Raw genomic sequence first — 22,514 nt, 5'->3', positions numbered from 1 at the left:
GCTGCTGGGGTGCCTGTTGATGTTCCCTCCTCTGTGCTGCCACCTGATTTGTGCTGCTGCCGTGTCTTGATGCGTGCAGCTGAGGTGGAGGGTCTTTGGCCGTTGGTCTTGGCCCTCTTTGCAGGTGTGCTGGTAGGGGTGTCCTGAAGCTCGTCGTTTGGATCGGACCCTGTGGTGGAGTAAAGGAGGGCGAGGGTTATTGATGGGTCTGTGGGAATTGGAATGGCATTGTATCACATGCATTGGGGTGGTACCTGAGGGTGATTTGGGTCGGGGCCTTGGAGGTGCTTTCATTTGTGTGTGGAGTGAGGGTGCAGTTGTTTGGCAGCCTGCAGTTAGGGTGTGCCTGCTGCACGTGTAGTGCGTGTTTTAGGGGTTTTTAATTATTTATGTATTTATTGTGGGTTTTAACGTGCGCTATCAGGCCGATGTGTGTGGACGTTCTCCTGGACATGTGTTTCTGTTGCACTATGTGGACGCATGGTACTTCACATGGATGGACTTTGTGGATTTGGCATTGTTTTATTTGGCCCACCTACCTGAATCTTCGGATGTCTGCACTCCTTTCTCCATCCCTCCGACTCCCTCTATGCTCTCCATTCCGATGGTGGAGGCACAGATTTCTTCCCAGGGGGTCAACTTGATGGGTGATTCAGGACCTCCCCCGGTGGCTGTGGCAATGTTGCGGTTGGCAGAGAGTATGCTGCGGACGCGTATCCGCAGGTCGTCCCATCGCTTGCGGCATTGCTGTGGGGTGCGGGGTGCGGTCCCCACCGCACTTACCCGCTGTGCCACCAGAGCCCATATGGCCTTCTTGTTTGCAAGTGCCGTCCTGGTCATTTGCGTGCAGAAGACGACGGCAGCATTCTCCTGGAGGGTCTCTGTTAGCACGGTGAGTTCCTCACGGGAGAAGTGGACCTGCCGCTTGCGGTCGCACGCTTTCTTCGCTACTTTTCCCATTTTTCTTGGTTTCGCTAGGGTGGATGACGGGTTGGGGTGTGTTTCAGGGTAGTGATTTTAGTGGTTGTGTGGTTTTAGTGGTTTTATAGGTGTACGGCGGGATGTTTCCCGTTCCGGGCCCATGTTTTAACTTCCGTTTCCGTATATTTCCGGTCACCGTACTTTACGGTAGGCGCACACTGCGGTGTCCGCTGTGATGGGTGGCGGTATTGCACCTAGGGCGCCGTACGGCGGCGGTGTGGGCCGTTTTGGGGTCATTTCCGCCATCGCGGACTTTGCACTTCCGCCATGCCGTGGTGCTCGTGCCCGATGGGTCGGAATGGGCCGCACTTTGCTCCTTCGTGCAATGGCGGAAACGCTATTTACGCTGTGGCGGTCCGGTCAGTCACTTTCCGCCAGGGTCGTAATGAGGGCCATGGTGAGTTTTGGTGTAGAAAATAAACCTGTAAACATTGGGTTTCATTACATGTTTGCAACGGCGGGATACCGGCAAACTGTAATACCGTTTCCGCCACTTGGTCTGCCGGAATTACCAGCAGATTCCAAGTGGCGGAAACGCTGGTAATCCCCATTCCATGGAGTCCCACAGGACTCCATTGATATTGACGTTTCATTTGTATTGCGCTCGTACACAAGTGTTTCAGAGTGCAACGAGGCAAGCGAGGGGAACAAGGGAGAAACAAAATCAACGATCCTGCTAGGCCCAGTGACATTGAGAATGCGCAAGTGCATGGGGGAGGGAAAGGGGAAAGTGCATGGGAGGGAGGGAGAAGTGGCAAGTGCTGAGCAAAGGAATACAAATAAATAAACATAAAAATAGTTAATAAATAAGTAAATAAATAATAAAAGCAACAAATAGTGGTAGTGCAGCCAGCAAGTGCTTGGTTTAAGGCAGCAGACAGGGTGTGTCATGTTAAGTGCAGGAAGAAAAAAGGGCGGCCGTTACAGATACAGACCCCAGTGCAAGGGATTGCCAGTAGGCAGTGCGGGTGGGTGGCAAGGTGAGCAGGACCTGGGCCCGAAAGTCAAAGTGTGACCAGGTGAACGATGCCGAGACAGAACAGATCAGCAGGGGAGAGGAGGAGCAGAGGCAGAAGCAAAGAGTAAGGTCTTGAGGTGCTTCTGGAACCGGAGATGGTTCTCCTCAAGTTTTAGTGGCAGGGAAGCTGTTCCAGAGGGAGGCCCCAGCCAAAGACAGAGATCTACCCCCAGCTTGTTTCTTAGAAAACGACTGACCCTGAGGGAGTTAGATGTGGAGGAGCAAAGAGCTTGGAGGAAAGGTATTTATGGAGGGAAAGCTGAAGGTGTTTTGGACCCAGGCCCCAGAAAGCCTTTTAAACAATGCAAAGGATATTGAATTTTATCCTTGCAGCCACTGGGAGCCAATGGAGAGATTTCAGGGCTGGAGAGATACAAACCCATGGCTTGAGGCCAAGGACAAGTCTTGCAGTCCTGTTCTGGATAACTTGCAAAGGGCGGAGAGTAGAAGCAGGTAGATTTAGACAGAGGCTGTTGCAATAATCCAACCTAGAGAGAACCAGGGCTCGAGGGACGGTGAGCTTCTGGGGGAAGGAGAGAGAAAAAGGCAGAATACCTCTGAGGAGGGGCAGCAGGAAGTTTGACTTTTTAGAGACGTCGGAGATGTGGGCAGAAAAGGAAAATGTGGAGTCAAAGATGACCCTGAGGTTCTTAGCCTCGCAGGTGGGGGTAGGAGGACGGCCAAGGTAGCCCGCCAATAGAGTGACAGGAAAGGAGGGTGAAGGTGTGCTGATGAGGAGGATCTCCATCTTGCTGGCGTTCAGGCAGAGATCATTGGCGGCACATCAATCCTGAATGACAGATAGGCAATCGGAGATGAGAGAAGGAGAGGAGGTGGCCGAGGGAAGCCTGAAAATGAGTGTGATCCGCGTAGCACTGAAAATTGGAGCAGAATATGGCAATGCGGTGGGCGAGAGTTGTCAGGTATTGGTTGAAAAACCAGGGTGAGTGGTTAGACCCCTGGGGAACACCGCAGGTAGAAAGGGAGATAGATGAAAGGAAGGACCCAAGTAAAGAGGTCCGCCAGGTAGAGCCTGATCAGTGATTCGCAGGTTGTCACAGAGACGGTTGAGCTGGATGGTATGGTTGACTATGTCGTAGGCAGAAGAGAGATCGAGTAGAATGAGGACAGAGGGGATGTTTGAATCAAGGTTGGAGAGCAGATCTTCACAATGTTCAGAAGAGCAGTTTCTGTGCTTCTAGCAGCTCTAAAGCCAGACTGATGGTTGTGGAGACAACCAACAGAATCGGAGTGAAGGTTAAGCTGTGAGATGGCCAACTTTTCCAGGAGTTTGCCCAGAAAAGGAGTGATGGAAATTGGGCGGTAGTTAGCAGGGCAAAAAAGGTCAGCAGTGGGTTTCTTGAGAAGAGGGTGCACAAGAGAGTGTTTCAGAGCGGAGGGGAATGTTCCAGAGGCAAAGGGAATGTTACAGAAGTCAGCCAGGGCAGGAGCGAGGGTGTCAATATGGCCCTTGATGGTTTTGGAAGAACAAGGAGGGATTTGGGGGATACATGGGGCGATAATGCCGGTATTACCACCACTGGTATTACTCAGCCGGTAATAACAGCACTTTTTTTCCTGAAGGGTGGCAGATATACCTTGAGCTCAGAGGTAAATCCACCACCCTGCCGGCAAACTTGGAGTGTGCCGGTGCTGTAACATGCCAGTATGCAGTAATACCGGCACACTCATAATGAGGCCCATTTACTAGTTTTTACAGTAGACATTTAATACTATTTGGACTTCTGGTATTGTTGTACTGTGCATATTCTGTAAAGTCTTTATAAATGTATAAAAATTGACCCTAACAATAGACATAATAAGATGTGATTGACAAGACCGTGTGACCAAGTATTAAAATACCAGCATCTCTATCTAGTCTATTTCTGTTCGCAGGTCATAATTCTGTGCCTTTGTCCACTTCACTCATCCAATTAATTTTACTCGACTCATTGTTAAGTGAGGCCTTTCTGCCATCTTTTAGAGACTCCTGTATAATTATACTTCCTCTGAATAGTGCTAATCATAATTGTTTCTTGTGATTGCCCATTCTAAAAGGTTTACACTTGAAAAATGCAAGTCTTCAATATTTCTGCACCCCCTTCTATCTGGGATATGACAATAAAAGTTCACACATGCTCAATATTTAAAGTATTGTCACGTCTGTAGCATCATTAACTGAGTCACTTCAGCAAGGCCTAAAAAGGACATTCCTGGGTCATGCTCATTATTCTTGTCATTCTTACTTGCAGACTTTTTGTCTCTTTTCTGCTTTCTAGCAGATTACTTAAGGAGGTTCAAACTGTGAAATACATAACAGGAAAGAGCAGCATTCAGATTTGTTTTCTCATACTATACCTCACAGATTTGCATTTAGTTGTTTTTAGTAAATGAATATTATGTTTGATTGTAACTCCCTAACCATGAAATTTGTTTGTTATACATGGGTCATGCCTTCATCCTTATTTTAGTGCCAGGGTTAATGTTTGTTGAATGTAAACAGTGTCTGTTGAAAGCAGTGCTTAATTATATGACCTAAGGATCACGATACCTGAAACCTTTTGCAAGCTTCGCTCCTCCAACTCCCTCAGGGTCAGTCGTTTTTCAAAGAAACGAGCTGGGGGTAGATATGATATGATGATATGATAGGTTATTTATAACGCGCTTAATACCCAGAGGTTTCTAAGCGCGGACTGTGGAGGGAACCTGTGGTGTTCCGTGCCGTCTTGCTTCCAAGGCGAGCAAATTGCCCCTAAGCTATCCTCATGAGACTATCTCTGTTTTCGGCTGGAGCCTCCCTCTGGAACAGCCTCCCTGCCACTCTGACACTTGAGGAAAACCATCTCTGGTTCAGGAAACAACTCAAGACCTTCCTCTTTGCTTCTGCCTTGGCTCCTCCTCTCCTTTGCTGATCTGTTCTGTCTCGGCATCGTGCACCTGGTCATCCGCTGACTTTCAGGCCCAAGTACCTGCTCACCATGCCACCCACCCGCACTGCCTCCTGGCAATCCCTTGCACCGGGGACTGTATCTGTAACCCTACAGCCCCCTCCCCTTTTCTTTTTTCTGCACTTATCAGACACACCCTCTCTGTTGCCTTAAACCTAGCACTTGCCACTTGCTGGCTGCACTACCACTGTTGCTTTTGTTAATGTATTTATTATTTTGTTTATTTGTATTTCTTTGCTCAGCATTTTCCACTTCTCCCTCCCTCCCATGCACTTTCCCCTTTCCCTCTCACATGCACTTGCGCGTTCTCAATGTCATTGGGCCTAGTAAGATCGTTGTTTTGGTCTCCCGTGTTCCCCTCCCTTGCCTCGTCACGCTCTGAAACACTTCTGTACGAGCGTGATACAAATAAAATAACAATATCAAAAGCTTCCCCTCTTAAAAAAAAGTTTTTGTAGTCAAATGTCGCTGTCACCTTTCATCACGACTCACCTAACTGATAACGCTGTGAGTGCCTACAAAAAGCCAGGTGACAGGTGTTGGCGGCATGCTTACTTTAGGGGTTTGGAAGCAGCTGCTGCATATACAATGACAGCAGCACTAAATACTGCACCTCCCTGGGATGCCTCCACCTATTCCCCATATATATTACTGCCCCAAAAGTAATCACACAAGTCTTTGCCCTCTCTCACTGCTCTTGGTCCCTCACTGTAGCTGAGATTCCTATTCAGCAGGTAAGGGCAACAATTGGTGCATAGCCTTCCCAGAATCACATTTATGTATATTTTTATGAGAATGTATGATAGATAAAACATTTATGATAAATTCACTTCCTGTCTTAATGTTCACCTGTTAAAACTTCTCTTGTTTTGCTAGTTGTTCCAGGCAGAGATGTTCAGCCGACAACAAATTTTGCATTCCATCATTATTGATGGCCAGCACTTGCTTGAACAAGGACAGGTGGAGGACAGGTAGGGTTTGTTTCCTCTTTCTCAAATATTGTTTTCTTACAAAACTGCATGAAATTCTATACCGATAGTTTAATTCAATGTTGAGAATTACTTGTGTCATTTCTTCATATTGATCCGTGCATATTTGCTACAAGTGTCGGCTATTTGAAAAGGCATACCCACAATTGAGAAATATTTTAGCTATGCAAAGTCATTGAACATTAGCAGTTGCCAATTTAAAGCAAAATACACCGTTAGACCCTTGCACCTCCCGTGTTTTGTTACCTTACAACATCTGTCATAATGTGTATGATTGATAAGCTTATCGGAGGTTCCTGAAAGACTTTACTATGGAGTGAATGCTTCAATAGGGTAAGGGCTGAGTAAATGCTTTTTATGGCCCTGGTATATTAAATGCTGATAGTATTTCTCAACTCATTATCATTAGACTCTTCGCCAGTACTGGTCTATCACTTTTCTACTTTGGGTTACCATTATTGTTAGTATGCAATTCTCTCATGCACTTGCTGACAATGTTTATTGTTCTTATTAATTCCACATGCTTCTATTTCTTCTATTCATTATGCATTGACAGATCTTTGATTTCATGTTCTTTTTGGTTTTGGTGCGTTTGAGGGTGCATAGTGTTAGGAAGGAGTTTCCTTTTTCCAACTTTCACTGCATACCTTCTTATGGAACCCCATTCTTTTTGCTCTGTTTTTATCCTGTCCTGACTTTTTGAAAGAAAGTAAAGCCTTCAGCTTCACATTGCTATGGGGAAACTTTGTTTCCCTTTTTAATTCTTGTACTTTAGAACGTTGTACACGGCACCTTACAGTGTAATGCGGATATATTTGTATCACCCTAGCCTGTTACACATAGGATTGTTAGGTTCTTTTATATGTGCCTAGAGCCCAGCTGGTGGCAGCAGTTCAATTTCTGCTGTTTTTGCATTATTTTTGGTGTGCACATTCATGTTTAACGCGTATGGTTACTAAATGCCCTAAAATGGGCATGCCACAAGATTTTCGCTTGTTTTTTGGCCATGGTGTAGTTTGGCCTTCTTCCTGCCCACTCGGGTGAGGAAAGTCCTCTAATGTCATGAACTTGCACAGGAAAGCTGCAGCGTTTGCAGGCTAGTGAGACTTTGTGTTTGTGGATTAGTGAGACCAACTAGTCTCAACACCTTCTTCAGGATCCAGCCCTTTGAAGCATTCGGAAGTGTCCCTGGACTGACCAGTGGACTACCTCGCCAGAACCACCGCCATTCTGAATTGAAATCCGGAACTTTGGTAGTCACCAGCGTTTGTCGCAAGTAGTCTGTTCCCAAAGGTACCATCAAGGTAACCGGTCATGCTTCCAAGGGGAGAACGTTGGCCCTGAGCTATCCTCCATAGACTATTCCAAGGCGAGCACGTTGCCCCTGAGCTATCCTCGTGAGACTAAAGGTAATAGGCAGTATAAAAGTTGCCTACTCTTGATATATAATGGAAACTTTCACCATGACTACTGTTGCTGCTTTCAAGGTAGATCATTTGAAATAAGTTGTGTTTAGTCCGAGGATTGCCCTCCTCCAGTGTTAAAGTTGATCTGGTGCAAAGATTGATGGATCACCAAGAATCTAGAATCATTCCTTTACCTTTGCCTAGTGATGCCGTTGATTCTGAGGCAGAGCCTAGCAGTAGCAGTGGTCTAGTGGTAACTGCTACTATTGAAAACACAGATGAGGAAGAGGAGCGGGTCATCTTCTGTTTATATGTCTACTTCAGAAGTTGAGGCTTTGTTTGAGTTAAAGAAAGAAAAACGTAGGCTCAGAGCGAAATAACTTGACTTTAATAAGGCTAAGCTGAAGTTTGGCAGAATTGAAATGCTGAAGAAAAGAGAATTCCATCTGGAGTTTGGCCTGGCTCCAATGGCTCCTCCAGAGGGTCTGAAAGTGGATCTGGGTCCTCTTCTCAGCCAAGATTTCCTAGGGATCTGTTTAGCATGTATGATGATAAAAAATGATATCATTGTTTGGTTGACTGCTTTAGACTATGCCTGTGAAGTGTAAGAAGTGCAAGAGTCTGATAAGATTGCATGGTTGCTCAGCAGACTGTCCCATTCTGGCTGCAGTGCGATTATAGAAATGTCTAAAGCTGACAGGAAAGACTTTGATACATTGACACAGGCTCTACTCTTGAAGTTTGGGAAGACCAATACCTAAAGAGTTTAAAGAGATTTAGAGAATATAGGAAAAAAGAGAGTAAAAATTGGATGTCACTCATAACTGACTCTTTGAAAAACTTTTGTGGATGGGCTAAGGCCATAAGGTAACCACGTTTGATGGCATGGGTCATGCTTGAACATATTTGTGCTTCCTGTTCCACTCAGCTGAAACAGCATTTAGCACCATGGCTACCTCCAATCTCGGAATGAGGCCCTAAGCCTTGATCCCTCTCCACACTACCTTGAATGGGTTTGGGCTAACCTCTCAGAGCTCCCAGTTCATAACTAAGATGGCCTCCTAAAACCTGTCCACAAGGCCAGATTCTAGAAATCCATCCTAACACACAGCACCACCATAAATGCTGAAACAATTTTCTCCCATTAGAGAGAGAATGGGTTTTATGAAAGTAGAATATCTGGTTAGCATAGGAACTGGCAAAGCTTGTAGCATGAAATCCCCGAAGCACTTTTGTTTCCTCACATCTTCCACTATAGGAACGAATGGTGTGTTTCTTAACCATATTTGCTCCAACCACGAGCTTTGTAAGATGTGTGCTGGGTTTTCCATTTCCCAGATACACAGTGCATTGATTTCTTCCTGTTAAGCGGCATGAACTGGGGATGCTGCACAAGCGCCATCCCATTGCCACTGATCACTGCATCCCCCCCATTATCCCAGCTTTGTATGGTTCACTCCCCTGCCCTTATCACCCCCTCACCTGCATAGACTTGTGAGTGCTTGAAATGGGCTGAGTCCATTCCCAGGAGCAAGACATGGTGGGGTAGCGGGGGATGCAGTGGAGTGGCAAATGTTCTCCCTTTAGTGGTCTGAAAAACGGAGTGGAGACCACCCCATAACACCCAGTGCTCACTGCTTGCCTCATGTCTGGAGGCTAAATTCGGTACTTGAAGCTATATTCAATTGTTAGTTGAGTTAGATAATTCGTGAACTTCAGCATAATCATTAAACTTGATTCTTTCAGAAAGAGTGATTTCAGCCACTTCATTCACTGCATTGATGTATCAACTTTTATGAGGCGTTTACGCATTTACGAGACAGCTAAGCCCTGAAGATGGTGCCAGTCACCGAAATGCATTGGCAAGAGCTGTGATTTTTTGTAGAGGAATTGGGAAAACGCCTAAAGTATTGTGTGATTTGAACAAAAATACCCGAGTAAAAACTTTGATAAATGAAGTGGCTGAAATCACTCTTTCTGAAAGAATCCAGTTTAATGATTATGCTGAAGTCCAAGAATTATCTAACTCAACTAACAATTGAATATAGCTTCAAGTACCGAATTTAGCCTCCAGACATGAGGCAAGCAGTGAGCACTGGGTGTTATGGCGTGGTCTCCACTCCGCTTTTCATACCACTATAGTTGTTAAGGTCCAGATGTCATTGGACCTTTTTTGACCCAGTAAGCTCCATTGAAAAACAAATACCCATTGGAACAATACTAATAATTGAGATTTATTTGAAAAGAAGTATTCACAAGAGGTGCCCACTCCCTTTCACAGGATTTCTGGCACAATGTTTTTGTTTGGGAGAATTCTCATGTCTGTGCTAATTCTTTCAACCTTAGAGACCCCCAGCTCTTTTGCTGGACTTTAGGACTTTTTAATTTTAACCCTGCAGTGAGTGAGACCTTCTCACTCTCTTATGTGTTTTGACATGATTTAGATTGTGATTCCACTGTTTTTGGAGTCTAACTCCATAGACATCTACTTTTTGTATGGTGACACACAGCACCTTCAGTGCAGTGTCACAGAGAAATCCTTTAGATTTCTCATAAGGTTTAAACACCTTTTCTTGTGTGAACTACAGTTCCCAAGAATAGTAAAGTGAAATGGACTTTACATAACATTTCTCTTTGTAGGTCCAGCACACCCCATCTTATGTGCAGTGCTCGGGGGGGTTACCTAGTGGGCCCTTATCCTACTCTCTCATGTAACTTTTTTTATGTTACCCTCACCACTTTAAATAGCTACTGGCAGTGGTTTAATGTTCCTACCATTGTGCTTTTCTACCGCAGGCTAAATCCTCAGCTGCAGTATAGCACCCATGGGTGACCATTTTGGCAAAATGGCCCGGTCTTCTTTTTTCACCATTTTCTGTTTGTGAGGTCTTTCTTGGCTTTTACTGTGTGCATTGAGACAGATTTGAGCCCTTGGTTTGTTTTGCCTTTGTTGTGCCTCAGTCCTGAAACCCGCCTCTGGCTCCAGTGTGTCTGGAAAGGCAGGATGTGAGGGAGGTTGCCGAAACTCCCCTGTCCTTTGTCTCTAGGAATGCCTGAATACAACCAGTCCTGATTGGCTGGCTGGCTGTCCTTTTAGGACAGCCACTCTGCTGTGTGATTGACAGCCTAGGCTGTGCATGAATGGGAGAAACCTGCTTAAAATGTGAGGGTGTTGGGACTAGAGTCAGAGTCGACCGCTGGGAGAAACACCCGACGAAGAAACAGTTAACGAAGCTTGCTGCATCCGCCTGGACCTTTGAATTGCCCAGTGAAGCCCTGCTGCTGTGCTGAAACTCCTTTTCTGATCGACAAGAGAAGCTCTGGAAGGGACGACTTCTTCCCTTGGGTTCGTGGGGCCAACTAACCCTGAGTGGCTGTACTTCTTTGTTGCTGCAGGAACCGAGTGCCAGGGGTCAGAAATCTGTAGTTGAGTGAAACGTCTGAAATCTGGCCTCCTAAGGACCCTCCAGAAGCAGGACGACCAGAGCTTGATTACCCTCACCAGAGTGCAGGACTCGGGGAGTGAAGGAAGCCCAACCAGTACCCGAGATCCTTGGTGGTGCTGTTTCCCGCACACTGAAACTGCAAAGTGCTGCTGATCCGAAAAGAGCCCGTAGCTGCTGACACCCTCCAAATTGCTGCTGCAGGAGCCCTCCAGACATCCTCCTTCTTGTCCCCACGACTGAGGCTCAGGAACCAAGGGTCTGCACTACTGCAACAGGAAAGAATCCAGCTGCACCACTCTTCTTCAAACAAGAGGTACTGTTGAGGCTTGGGGTACTTACCTCATTGTCTCTTTAGCTGTGATATTCTCAGTTGAGACTTGCAGTGGCTACTTTTGTTGGAGTTGATTACAACTTTGCTTTTCACAAGTGTAACAACTTGTGACCCCTACACGTGATTTATACAAAACTCCCTAAATTTGTGGAAGACTTTTATTAACTAAGGAGTGCCTCAGCTCCATAGACTGTACTCCAATTGACTTTGGCTGTCCTGGCTCCCTGCAGACTCTTCTAGTCCATTGACTTTGATATTTCTGTCCCTCATAGGTGGTAACTTGTTTTAGACTGATATTGCTGGGAAATGCTTGTCTAGCCTTCATTGGAAGATTTAAGTATACTCACATGCCCTTAGGACCTGTTTAACCTTTTTCCTTCCTTTAACCTTTCCTTTCTGCAACCTCAGAATCTGCAAGTATAACTAGTGATAAATAAATGCCATTACTGTCCTTGTGAATGAAGTCTTCTCTGGGTGTAGGAATTGTGTACAAAGCATATCCAAAGAGTATCCACTAACTTGTGCTGTTTCTGGAAAAGTATTTTAAAGTATATTTGATTATTACATATCTTGCCCTTTTTAAAGAATGCTTATTTAAAAATGGATGGCCTATTAAGATTGCTGTTTTTGTCCTTCCTTGCCCCCCCTTGCCTCGTCGCGCTCTGAAACACTTGTGTATGAACGTGATATATATAAAATATTATATAAATAAATAACTATTTATAACTGAAACCTTGAGTGTAAGTGTTACTTGGATACTTGTATTTGCGAATTTCATTGCTACAGCTCACATGTACCCCTCTTGAGATAGGCCTGGCTGCTCATTCACAGTACTAACTTGTGTAGTACATACCTATATGTAGACTCATACTGTGTTACTAAATCACTTCTTACCTAACACAAGTTATAGTAAAATACACATTTATTTTATAGACACAAGACAAGGTAGTTAAATACTATTTTAGACAAACTTAACACATTTAGAAAACAATAGCAACACTTTTCATAGGCGACTGGTTTAATGGTAGTGGTTTGCACCCACAAATTGATACAGAAAATGACAGTAATGATAGTGCCACTGTTTAAATAGTAGCTGCTCATGCCCCCAATTGTTACAGTGAAATGGCAGTTTCATTGATTTACAAAAGTCACTCAGACAACGTCTGTAGGAAGTAAAAGTTGTTATTTAGTCGCAGCAGCAATAATTCACTTCTTAGCAACACTTTTCAAGGCTTCTGATGCTTTAGCAATCCAATTCCTAACTAGTCAAGAGTTCTTCAAAGTCAATGCAGGATGGGGGCAAAGTCCTATGCAGCAACAGAAAAGGCAAAGTTTGTTACTTCAGATAAAATGCTTTATTAAGATAACAAAATTACTATGGACCTCACAAATGACTACCTAAAAAGAGCACAAGCTGTAAGCCTGGGCAAGAGGTATGGGTGAATACACAAACACCTGGTATCGCAGTCCAGTCACACTGGAGTGACTATTTGGCTTCAGATAAGTTTTACCTTGAGATACAATAACTTAGGCTGGTTGAAGAAAATGCAGCTTTCCTGTACAGCAGTAACAAACCGGGTCTCCTGATTCCTCGGTCTGGTGACGAAAGGAAGGACTCTGAATGGGGTGTCACAGCAGCAGTTGCGAGTAAGGACCCTCCGCAAGGATTTCTTCAATCTCCCACATCGGTCTGCCGTTTTGGTGCCTTTTTATCAGCTCCAACAGCGAATGGTTACCGTCCGGTCAATCTGCCTTGATTGTGCAAGATTGGAGTTGTGTCTCTGGAGGTCGAAGGAGCTCACCAAAGTTCTGAGAGGATTTGTTCATGCAAAGTCATTGCACTGCAATTGGGTCAGAGGTACCCTGGTATTCACGGTTTGAAGCCTTGGAAGGTAGCAGCACCTTGGGGGATGGCTTGATCTGCATTTTGTCTTTGGGCTGCTTGGTCACACCAGCCAAAGGGAAGGAGTCGTCCTCTTCTGAGATCCTCTGTCGATAAGAAAACTGGTCAGGACAGCAGTGGTCGCTTCACGGTTACTGGAAGGGTCTGCAGTTTTCTCTCGTCGTTTTCAGCTTTGGATCTTCTTTTCCAATGATCGACTTGCCTTCTGCCTCAGGAACCTCAACTCTTATTTAGTTTTCCCAGTCATTTCTTTGCAAATTCTCCCTGCAGGTTATAGAAAGGGGTGGGTGGCTGTCCAATTAGGACAGCTAGCCCACCATTGGGAATTGGTTCCATTCAGGCACATCAGCAGACAAAAGACAGGGGAATGTCACACTCCACCCCTGCTTCCTGTCCTCGTAGACACAGTGGAGCCTATCTGGGCTACACAAAGGGTTCCTGCCAAAGGCAAAACACACATCCAGACCTCCCCCTCCCAGAATGGTAGCAGAAGGGCTAACAAAGGACAACTACACTAGAAATGGCGAAAAGAGGAAGGATCCACCATGTTAGGTCATAGGTGACCCTTTTGTACATGCCTACAGCCTGTGGTATAAAAATGCACAAAAGTTGGTAGAACACAACCACTGCCACCAGCAATAACTATAGGGTTGTCACTGGGACTAAAAAGGCACAGGAGCAGCGAGAAGGGGGATTCTAGGAATCCCATTAGCACTCCACCGAAGGTGAGTGTGCTAATCACTCATAAGCTAAAGTTTTAGGAGTGATGCAAATTACTTCTCATTCCTTAAGAACAGTAGAAAATGATAGAATATAAAAAGGATAACACAAAGGGTTCCCAGCAACACTGCACAGAGGGTGCTGTGTGCTGCAAACGTGTAAAACAGATACCTTTTAAGAGATACGGAGGAAAGCAAATGAAGTAAAACATAAAGAACAGTAGTTCCCATGATAGAGTGTCAGGTTTCCTTCCCCTATTCAGGCTATTTTCCCTTATTCAAGTTTCCTTCTCATTATTTCTCTTTATTAATCCTTTTTATATTAGCCTTGTGTGGGTGGGAAGTTTTCTTTTGTAGTTGGTTTGGCCTTAACTTGCTGATTCAGAATCCTGGTTCTGAGCCAAGGCAAAATGGAGTCTCACAGTGACAGCTCTGATTGGTTAGAAGACACTGCAGAACAACAATGAACATTCTAAACTGTCACTCTGTGCCTTTCATCATCAAAACCCCAGCTGAGAGGACGTGTTTAGTGGCTGCTCCTGCTTTAGACTTGGGCCTGGTGGATTTTATGCTTCAGGCGTTAGCAGTTGAGCGGCTACTTTCTTGGGGGTTTCTGGAGAAGCTATCAGTTGTCAGGAATTCGTTTTTGAAGACAGGAAACTCTGAAGATCCTTATGAATTCGCTCTGGAGATAAGTGACTTTGTTTGTACTGCAGCTCTGTTCATTTTAATGACATTTCCTTGAAAATTCGTAAAAAGTTATCTTTGTACTAGTACTATTGAACTCCCTGAGTGCGCTTGTGCGCTATTTGTAAATACACGTACTACTTGTAATCTGAAAATATCGTTGAACCTTTGCGCGTGCGAGTGTATTCAACTGCGCGTGTGTTTGCCAGCACGTGAGCTCCGTAGCGCGAGAATCTGTTCGTCGCGTGAGAATTCAAGAGCGCGTGTGTTTGCCAGCGCGTGAGCTCCGTAGCGCGAGAATCTGTTCGTCGCGTGAGAATTCAAGAGCGCGTGTGTTTGCCAGCGCGTGAGCTCCGTAGCGCGAGAATCTGTTCGTCGCGTGAGAATTCAAGAGCACGTGTGTTTTCAAGCGCGTGAGCTCCGTAGCGCGAGAATCTGTTCGTCGCGTGAGAATTCAAGAGCACGTGTGTTTTCAAGCGCGTGTGCTTCCTGACGTGTTAATCTGATTGCCGCGTGAGAACTTTATAGCGCGTGTGTTTTCAAGCGCGTGTGCTTCTGCACTAGAACTCAATTGCGCGTGTGGTTTCTTGCGCGTGTCTTTTTAAACACGTGTATTCGATCGCGAGTGAACTCATAGCGCGTGGATTATAAGGCGCGTGTTGAATAGGCGCGGAAGTTCTTCAGTACGGACATTTTTTAGCGCGTGTGTTTTTCTGCGCGTGTTCTCGTTTGCGCGTGAATTCTACTTGACTTGGTTAGGCAAGCGCATGTGTTTTCTGCGCGTGGATTTTGCTTAACGTGCGCGTGTTCTTCAACGCAGGAATTTTTCAACGTGAACTTCATCTGCATGAAAACAACCCGCGTGTGAGCTTAACACGTGTTTCTTCAAGAATTCACAAACTCAATTGAATTGTAAATAGTTTGAAAAAACAAAAGAAAAGTTTGAAAGAAAAGGAAAGAATAAATAAAGACAATTTAACTGGACATCTAGTGCATTTTGGAAAAGAGACAAAGAACTAAACTTTCCAGATTTGCCCAAAGTAAGAAGTTGCTGTGAATTTCAAGAGTCTCAAGTAAGAGAGATTTTCAGCTTCTTTACAAGCTTCTCTAAGAAATTTCAAGAGAAGAGCCAAGGTTAAGTAAGTAAATAAAGGAATTGTATCTGCTTTTCTTATATCCTCTGCAGGTTCAGCTCTGGTTAGCCTTGACGCAGTCTGCCTGGTGTTGTTTTGTTTTCCACTTCCCCCTTTCCCTTTGAGGTGTAGTTTACAGAGCTGAATTGAAATCTAGTTCTGGGAATTACATTTCAGGGGGATCATCGGGGGTTCAGCAGCTTCCGCGGACACAGGACCTCTCAGCCTGACATAGAGCATGTAAGAATGAATGCGGGGGAAAAGGCTCCCCTCATTCAGGAGAATGAGAAAAAGGTCCAGAAGTCCAGCAAAAGGTGCTGGGGGTCCCACTGGGAGAGTGGATCATGCATAAATCGAATACTTTTTAATATCTAGAAAAAATGTTATTGGTTTATCTGACATACATCAACTTTACATATTTAACACATTAAATTACATATAAAAGAAAAAAGACACCTAAAACAAGATTTTAAACGTTTTTTTATTTTTTTTTATTTTATTTTTTTAATCACTTTATTAAATTTGCAAAAAACAGTAAAACTTTACATAAGTAATTGATGTTTCACATGAATTCAACGTAACCAATGTACCGAATATCTTAATCATCATATATCATCTAGTCCACCAAATCAACTATATCCAGTGAAACATAATACTTAGACAGGTATACATAAAACAACACGAAAGACAACACAAGTGGGAATCCACCATATTCGATCTCCTCCCATAGATTCCTCATCCATTAGAACAACCCAAATATCATATCAATCGTAAAGAACCATAAATGGACCCCACAACTTATTGTAGTCTCCTATTTTATCTTTATTTTCAAACAAAATCTTATCATACTGTGATAAAACTTGTAACTCAGTTAACCACTCATCAACATCAGGCTTTTTTCTTTTTTTCCAGATTCTGAGAATTAACTTAATCGCTACCATTATAGCTCTGTCTATCCAGCAAGTATGTTTCCGAGCACGCACGCATCTTTCTTTATGCGAGAGCAAAATTATGTTTGCTGCGGACCTTTGCAAGGTTACTCCAAAAATTAAATCAATCCTATCCAGGACATCTTTCCAAAACAATTGCACCCTCGGACATTCCCATAGTAAATGTAGAAGAGTGCCTCTACCAATATCACAACACCAGCATAAATTATTGGATTTAAGCCCCAATTTAAACATCCTAACCGGTGTCCAATATAGCCTTCCAACAACTTTCATTTGAATCAAACGCAAACCCATGTCCGCACCCAAGTTCAAATTCACCCTCAGAATGTCTCTCCAATCCATTTCAGAAATGACCCCACCAACATCATGTGACCAATGTTATTTCAATGTAGCCCATGCTAATTGAAGATTCTTTTCAATAGGCATAAACTGTATATAAGTCCGCACACAATATTCTTGACCAATTTGCTAATCTCTGGTTTTTTCCCAACAGAACCACCAGCTATATCTATCCTCAATTTAATCATGGAAGCTAAAGCCAAGTATCTATTCATTTCTCTCATTCGTCATAAAAGTAAAATAGCAAAACTCTTTTACACAATTTCCATATTACATGAAAATAAAACTTCAATTTATCAAATCCACAAAAAACTGGCTTAATTCCTTCATGTTGCTAAAAGATCACAAACCAACAAATAATTCATTATACTTACATACCGAGTACTGAACCATACAAAAGTATTGGAGTGACTTTTTGTTGGAAAAATGTCAAAGTGGGTAATAACAAGAACTTTCCATATCGACTTTGAATAACAATCGCCTCAGAAATGGACATACTTAATTTTAATTCCAAACGGACCATGTCATCATCATGACCCGCAATGGAGACCCCCCCAAGTTTGTATACTGCTGTACACACTCAAGTTCTTTCCCCTGCAACATCTATTTAGATCTTGTGAGCAAACGCTTATGGTGTCCACTGCAAATCATAATTTTCAATGTATCTAAGTCAATAGTGAGCAAATTAGATTGCACATAGTTTGTCAGCGCTTCTAACAAGCGTTGTAGGCCCTGAGGTGTTTTTGAAATCAAAACCAAATAGTCTGCATATAATAATGCAGAAACGACCTTCGAATCCAGCTTTGGGCCATCAGACAAATTGCCTGCAAAGGCTCCCTGAATGTCTGCTATAAAGAAGTTGAAGAGCGCTGAGGCCAGGATACATCCCTGCCTCAGCCCCCTTCGTGTCTCTATATACGGAGATAAACCACCTTCCAGATTTACTCTGATTTGTATTTTGGTATTACTATGAAGTTATTTAATCAGACCAACAAGGTAGGAGGGGCATCCAGCGTGAATCAACTTTGCATTCAACAACTCCCTCGACACAGAGTTGAATGCTGCGCGCAAATCAACAAAAACAAAATACAACGGTTGTTTCATAGACCCATGGTGAGAAATTATAGATTTAATTGTTAACAAGTTGATAGCAGTTCCCATGCCTGCAAAAAAGCCAGTCTGGAAAGGATCACACTGAAAACACTGAGAGGCCCATTGGTTGAAATCTCTTAATATCGATGGGCCTATAGTTGGCAGGAAAAGACCGATCGCCCTTCTTGAAAATGGGCACAATCACTGAACAGCGCCATGATTCCAGGGATGACATTGAACACCAATACTTGCTGAAAGATGTTGAAAAGGATTCTCGTCCATAAATGAGGATGTTGCTTGAACATCATGTTGTTCAAGCCATCAGGGCCAGGTGTCCTGGAACTACTGGACTTAATGTTAAAATAATAAACATCCTCTTCTGAAATTTGTAGTTCTATAAAGCTAATGTTAGCCATAACTTTTAATTCGGACCGACCCTCGGGATGTTCATACATCTTCGAGTAATAAGCGACCCATTCATGCTCAAGGACTCCATTGATCTGGACCGCCAATTGTCTCAACTGGGTAGCTAAATTCAGCAAAGTCCAAATCTGTGTTGTGTTCTTAGAATGTATCGCTTGTAGCATATTTTCAGCATCACATTGATGCAAATATGCTTTGTGAGATCATAGGCAGTTATTGTATCTACATTTTAAAGATTGAATAGCCTTAGATCGTGCCGCAACAGGAAGGAGAAGCGCCACTTTTTTCTGTGTACGTAGATCAGACTTCCTTGCCTTTATGTCAGAATCAAAGACATGTTTTGCAGATAGTACTTATGTGTGGCAGAGCTAGAATGTAGCTTGAAAAGCTGTACAATGGAAGTATAAGGCTCACCTTCCCAAGAAACACACAAGGACCCCATTTGGATGTTATCATTAAGGAGCATTAAAGATTGTTCATCCCAGCGAAACCGAGTCCTAGAGTTATTGTTGTTAAGGATCGGATAATAATGATTGCACCTAGGGTTCATCAGAGTTGAGTCGTAAGACCACTTTAGGGAAAGTAATTCATGGTCACTGTAATCCTGCATAATAATCTCAAAGGAAATAGCTCGACTAAAAGAGAGTCCATCCCTAGAAATATAATCAGCGATGGAATCACTTTTAGCACGTCGCCTCAAGCTCTTAGGCGGAATGTCACCCAAGATCGTGCCATTAAGCATTAAAAGGTGGTGGCCCCCTCATGAGAGACACCCACTTCTAGCATGTGGAGTTGTTATTTATTTCACTACGCAGCAGACATTGTAAATTCAAATCGCCAGCTATTACAATGTTCATGCTCTCAGGCGCTTGTGAGGCGATGTTCAGAAGATGTCCTAAGTCGCCAAAAAATGTCTCATCAGAAATGGCTATTGGGTTATGATAGATATTTATTAAGGCAATTATGCCACCCTGATATTTGATTTTCACAATTTGCAAATAGAAATTTGGCGCTGCCCATGGGTAGTTTTCAAAGCCCTTATTGCTAGCCACAGCTACCAAAAGGGCAGACGAAGGATGGCCTTTCACATTCAATCTGGCCGCCTGTAAGATTATATTATAGGTTTTCCAGACCAGTTGTTTTACCAAAAACCTCACCTCCTGCAAAGCTGCAATGTCAAAGGTGGAAATTACCTTTTCACTGGGCCCAAACAAGTGAGAGGAACCACGTGTGTTGCAACTTTCAAGTGACACTACCCTCTGTTCACTTATCCGAGCTAGTTACAACTTTGAAGAACTGTTGTTAGACAGGCGAGTTTGGCCCAGGCTGGCTTTGTCCGGGTCTTGGTTCTGATTGTAAGTTTTTAAATAACTGAGTCAAAATCGGCTCAGCCCCCCCTGCTGCCCACTATAATGCTCATCTATGATTCTCGTAGGATCAATAATAGCCAAAACAAAACCCAGCGTGAAAAGCTCCATTCTGGCATGCCAAATGACATTTCTTACCAGATTAGAGGTCAGCCATAATCTCACAATGGCAAGATCATCATCATTCAGGAATTCTATCTGAGCAATATCAGCAGAAGTAACATCCTGTAAAATAATAATCTCATCAAAAATGGCAACGACACTCGATCTGTTTAACTTATAGACAGGAAATGGGGTCGGATGGCATTTTAATATGAATCGATGATAGTAAGATTGTTTACCAATTTGATTTTCAACTTGGTTCTGATTTGTAGAAGAAATTCTGCCCTGAATCCTGTCAGTAGGGTAACCATTGGGCACAATGCCCGGCTCGGCGTCAATCATCCCCGCTATGTCCTGTATACCAAGAGTTGTAAAAGAAGGCATAGACACTGGTACGGAGCATTGTTTAGATATCAAAATATCTTGTATTGATTTTTGTATCTCAGCTCTAATTTGAGGTAGAATGCCATTAACTGTGTTGAGATCCTTAGGCTTTGGTCTGTCCAGTTTAGTGATAGGTTTAGTTAAAATCCTCAGAGATGCAGGCAAAGGAACAGATGTATTGCATTTAGCTCCCTCACTTGCAGCTGCGTATGCCATAGCAGAAATTAAAGGATTCAAAGAAGGGTAATTGCAAGGACACTTTGTCTTAGAAGCAACCGCCTTCTTTTCTAACTGTGTATATTTGTTAAGTACAGTATTGCTTGTGTGCGTTGGAGGGGTCACAATAGGCAGTACACGTTTAAAAAATTGTTTGACGCTGGGTTTTTCATGGGATGAGGTATTTTTTTACATTCTTAGTTTTCTTTTTCTCCCTTTTGCCTTTGTGAGATTTCATGTTCACCTTAGCCTGAAACATGTTAAAAACTGTAGAAAAATTAGAGGAAGGCATCCTGATTGTATTCACAAGCGTGGATGCAGGAGCCTTTATAAGAACATTTTCTTGTTTGGACACAGGCACACTTTTAGGTAAAGCCAAAGCATCCGCCTCCATGCTCACCAAGTCGCCACACACTACGGGATGAATTATTCATGGAAACATGGGTAAAGCACTTGGAGCAGACAAGCACGTGTGTTTTAAGATGACTGCCTCGCTAGTGAGTGGATTCATAGAGCATAATGCGTCAACGGAAATTAACTGACGCTTCCGGAGAGCTTCTTGGTTTCTACCGTAATTATTCATCCAAATAATGATGTTGTCAATCTGTCTAGATTGCCACAACAGTTTTTCGTCCAATCTTTCAAACAATTTCATAAGTGACATGATGGTAGAATTCATTGCATTTAATGTCATTTCCAATAGAGGTACTTGACTATCAGCAGATGTTGGAAACATAGATGGAACCACCGGAGGTCCAAAACGAGAAATCTAATACATCTCCCAACAACTGTTCAGGTCCAGCACTGTATGCACTTCATATTTTATCCACTATTTGTTGCCCCTTCGGACCTCTTGTCTGAACTGTTTAACCCCTTCTCTCTCCTCTTTAGTACTTTGCTCTCAGGATTTATTCTATATCTTTATCTTGGGTGTGTGGAGGGAATGAAAATTAATTTGAACCCATTGCTGTTTTTTCACTTTATATATTTATGTGCTTGTTAGTATATGTTTCTGAAGTACCTATTTGATGGTGTTTTTAACCTTAATGAAATACTTCATACATGGTATGTAGATACCTTATAGTACGTTATAGCTGGTATGTTATTGTGTTTGTGCCTGGCCCTAATTGTACTTTGATACCAACTCACCCCCTATCCCACGAGTGAAGCCATACTGCTCTGACGCACTTTCAGTTTAGAGCTTTTAGGGTAACTTGTTGGACATGCTATTTTCACACCAGAGGTTGGGCTTCTGAAACACCGCACTTCACAGAGGATTTCTGAAAAATCCCCCTACCTGTGAGTCTCTACTGTAAAATATTGAATTGGACAATAATTGTGTTTTAACATACTGGTTACTCAGCAACTCTAATTGTGTGACATGTCTTGGCTGCTCTGGCGCATAGCTGAACCGAATGTAGAGTAGCAGGTGGACATGTTATCCCTAGCTCCCGCCCCTAACCTCCATCATACTGGAACAGCAGGAGAAGAGCCATATGTGGGACACCAGGTATCATCCCAATACCGCATTGAGTGTCTGAGAGATGATATGCACTCAGACAACCGTATCAAATGTACCCTCGCACTGAGAGGGTGGAAGGATGTCTGCACGCACCGTTGGACATCATAGAGCTATAAGCGAAATCTGACAAGAGCAGAGGGACTTCATAGAGGAGAGATACTAAGAGTCACTGAAACAATAAGAAAATATTCAAAGAATAAAGATTTAACTGAGGTAACAAGAGAAACATGTAATTGAATATGAAGAAATCGCATATGCAAAGAAGATAAAGTAACCTGCTGAATAATAAATGTATTTGTTCAGAAATGAAAGGTACATGAGACATATAGAAGCTTGCTGCAGAGTTAAGCATAACATGGCAGAGCGGCAATGATGGAAAGATGGACGTCAGACTTGATTTAAAACCATTTAAGCTACCTTGGAGACAGACCAGTGCTGCAGAGTCAGGAGACGCTGGAAAAACAGCTTTGTGTGAGAAATAAAGATTAGTCTATTGGCTTGGGATGAAGGATGCTATTTCCAGGAATAATTGCAAGGCACAGGGGGAGTCAAAAGGAT

The 22,514-nt window shown here is 43.4% G+C and overlaps 1 protein-coding gene across 17 annotated transcripts in view; it reads left to right on the top strand.

Annotated features, from left to right (window-relative positions):
- The window catches only part of SYNE1 (spectrin repeat containing nuclear envelope protein 1), a 1,651,720-nt gene that overhangs the window by 1,394,934 nt on the left and 234,272 nt on the right, over nt 1–22,514 (top strand). For all 17 annotated transcript variants that reach the window (XM_069606781.1, XM_069606782.1, XM_069606785.1 and 14 more), the window contains one exon: nt 5,824–5,918. In XM_069606781.1, the coding sequence (XP_069462882.1) occupies nt 5,824–5,918 (95 nt within the window). The remainder of the gene's footprint in view (nt 1–5,823; nt 5,919–22,514) is intronic.

The sequence above is a fragment of the Ambystoma mexicanum genome, chromosome 4p, assembly GCF_040938575.1.
Source record: "Ambystoma mexicanum isolate Mex_15411 chromosome 4p, UKY_AmexF1_1, whole genome shotgun sequence".
NCBI classification, from domain to species: Eukaryota; Metazoa; Chordata; class Amphibia; order Caudata; family Ambystomatidae; genus Ambystoma; species Ambystoma mexicanum.
The sequence above is the reverse complement of the archived record's forward strand: the minus strand, read 5'-3'. Positions and strand labels throughout refer to the sequence as shown.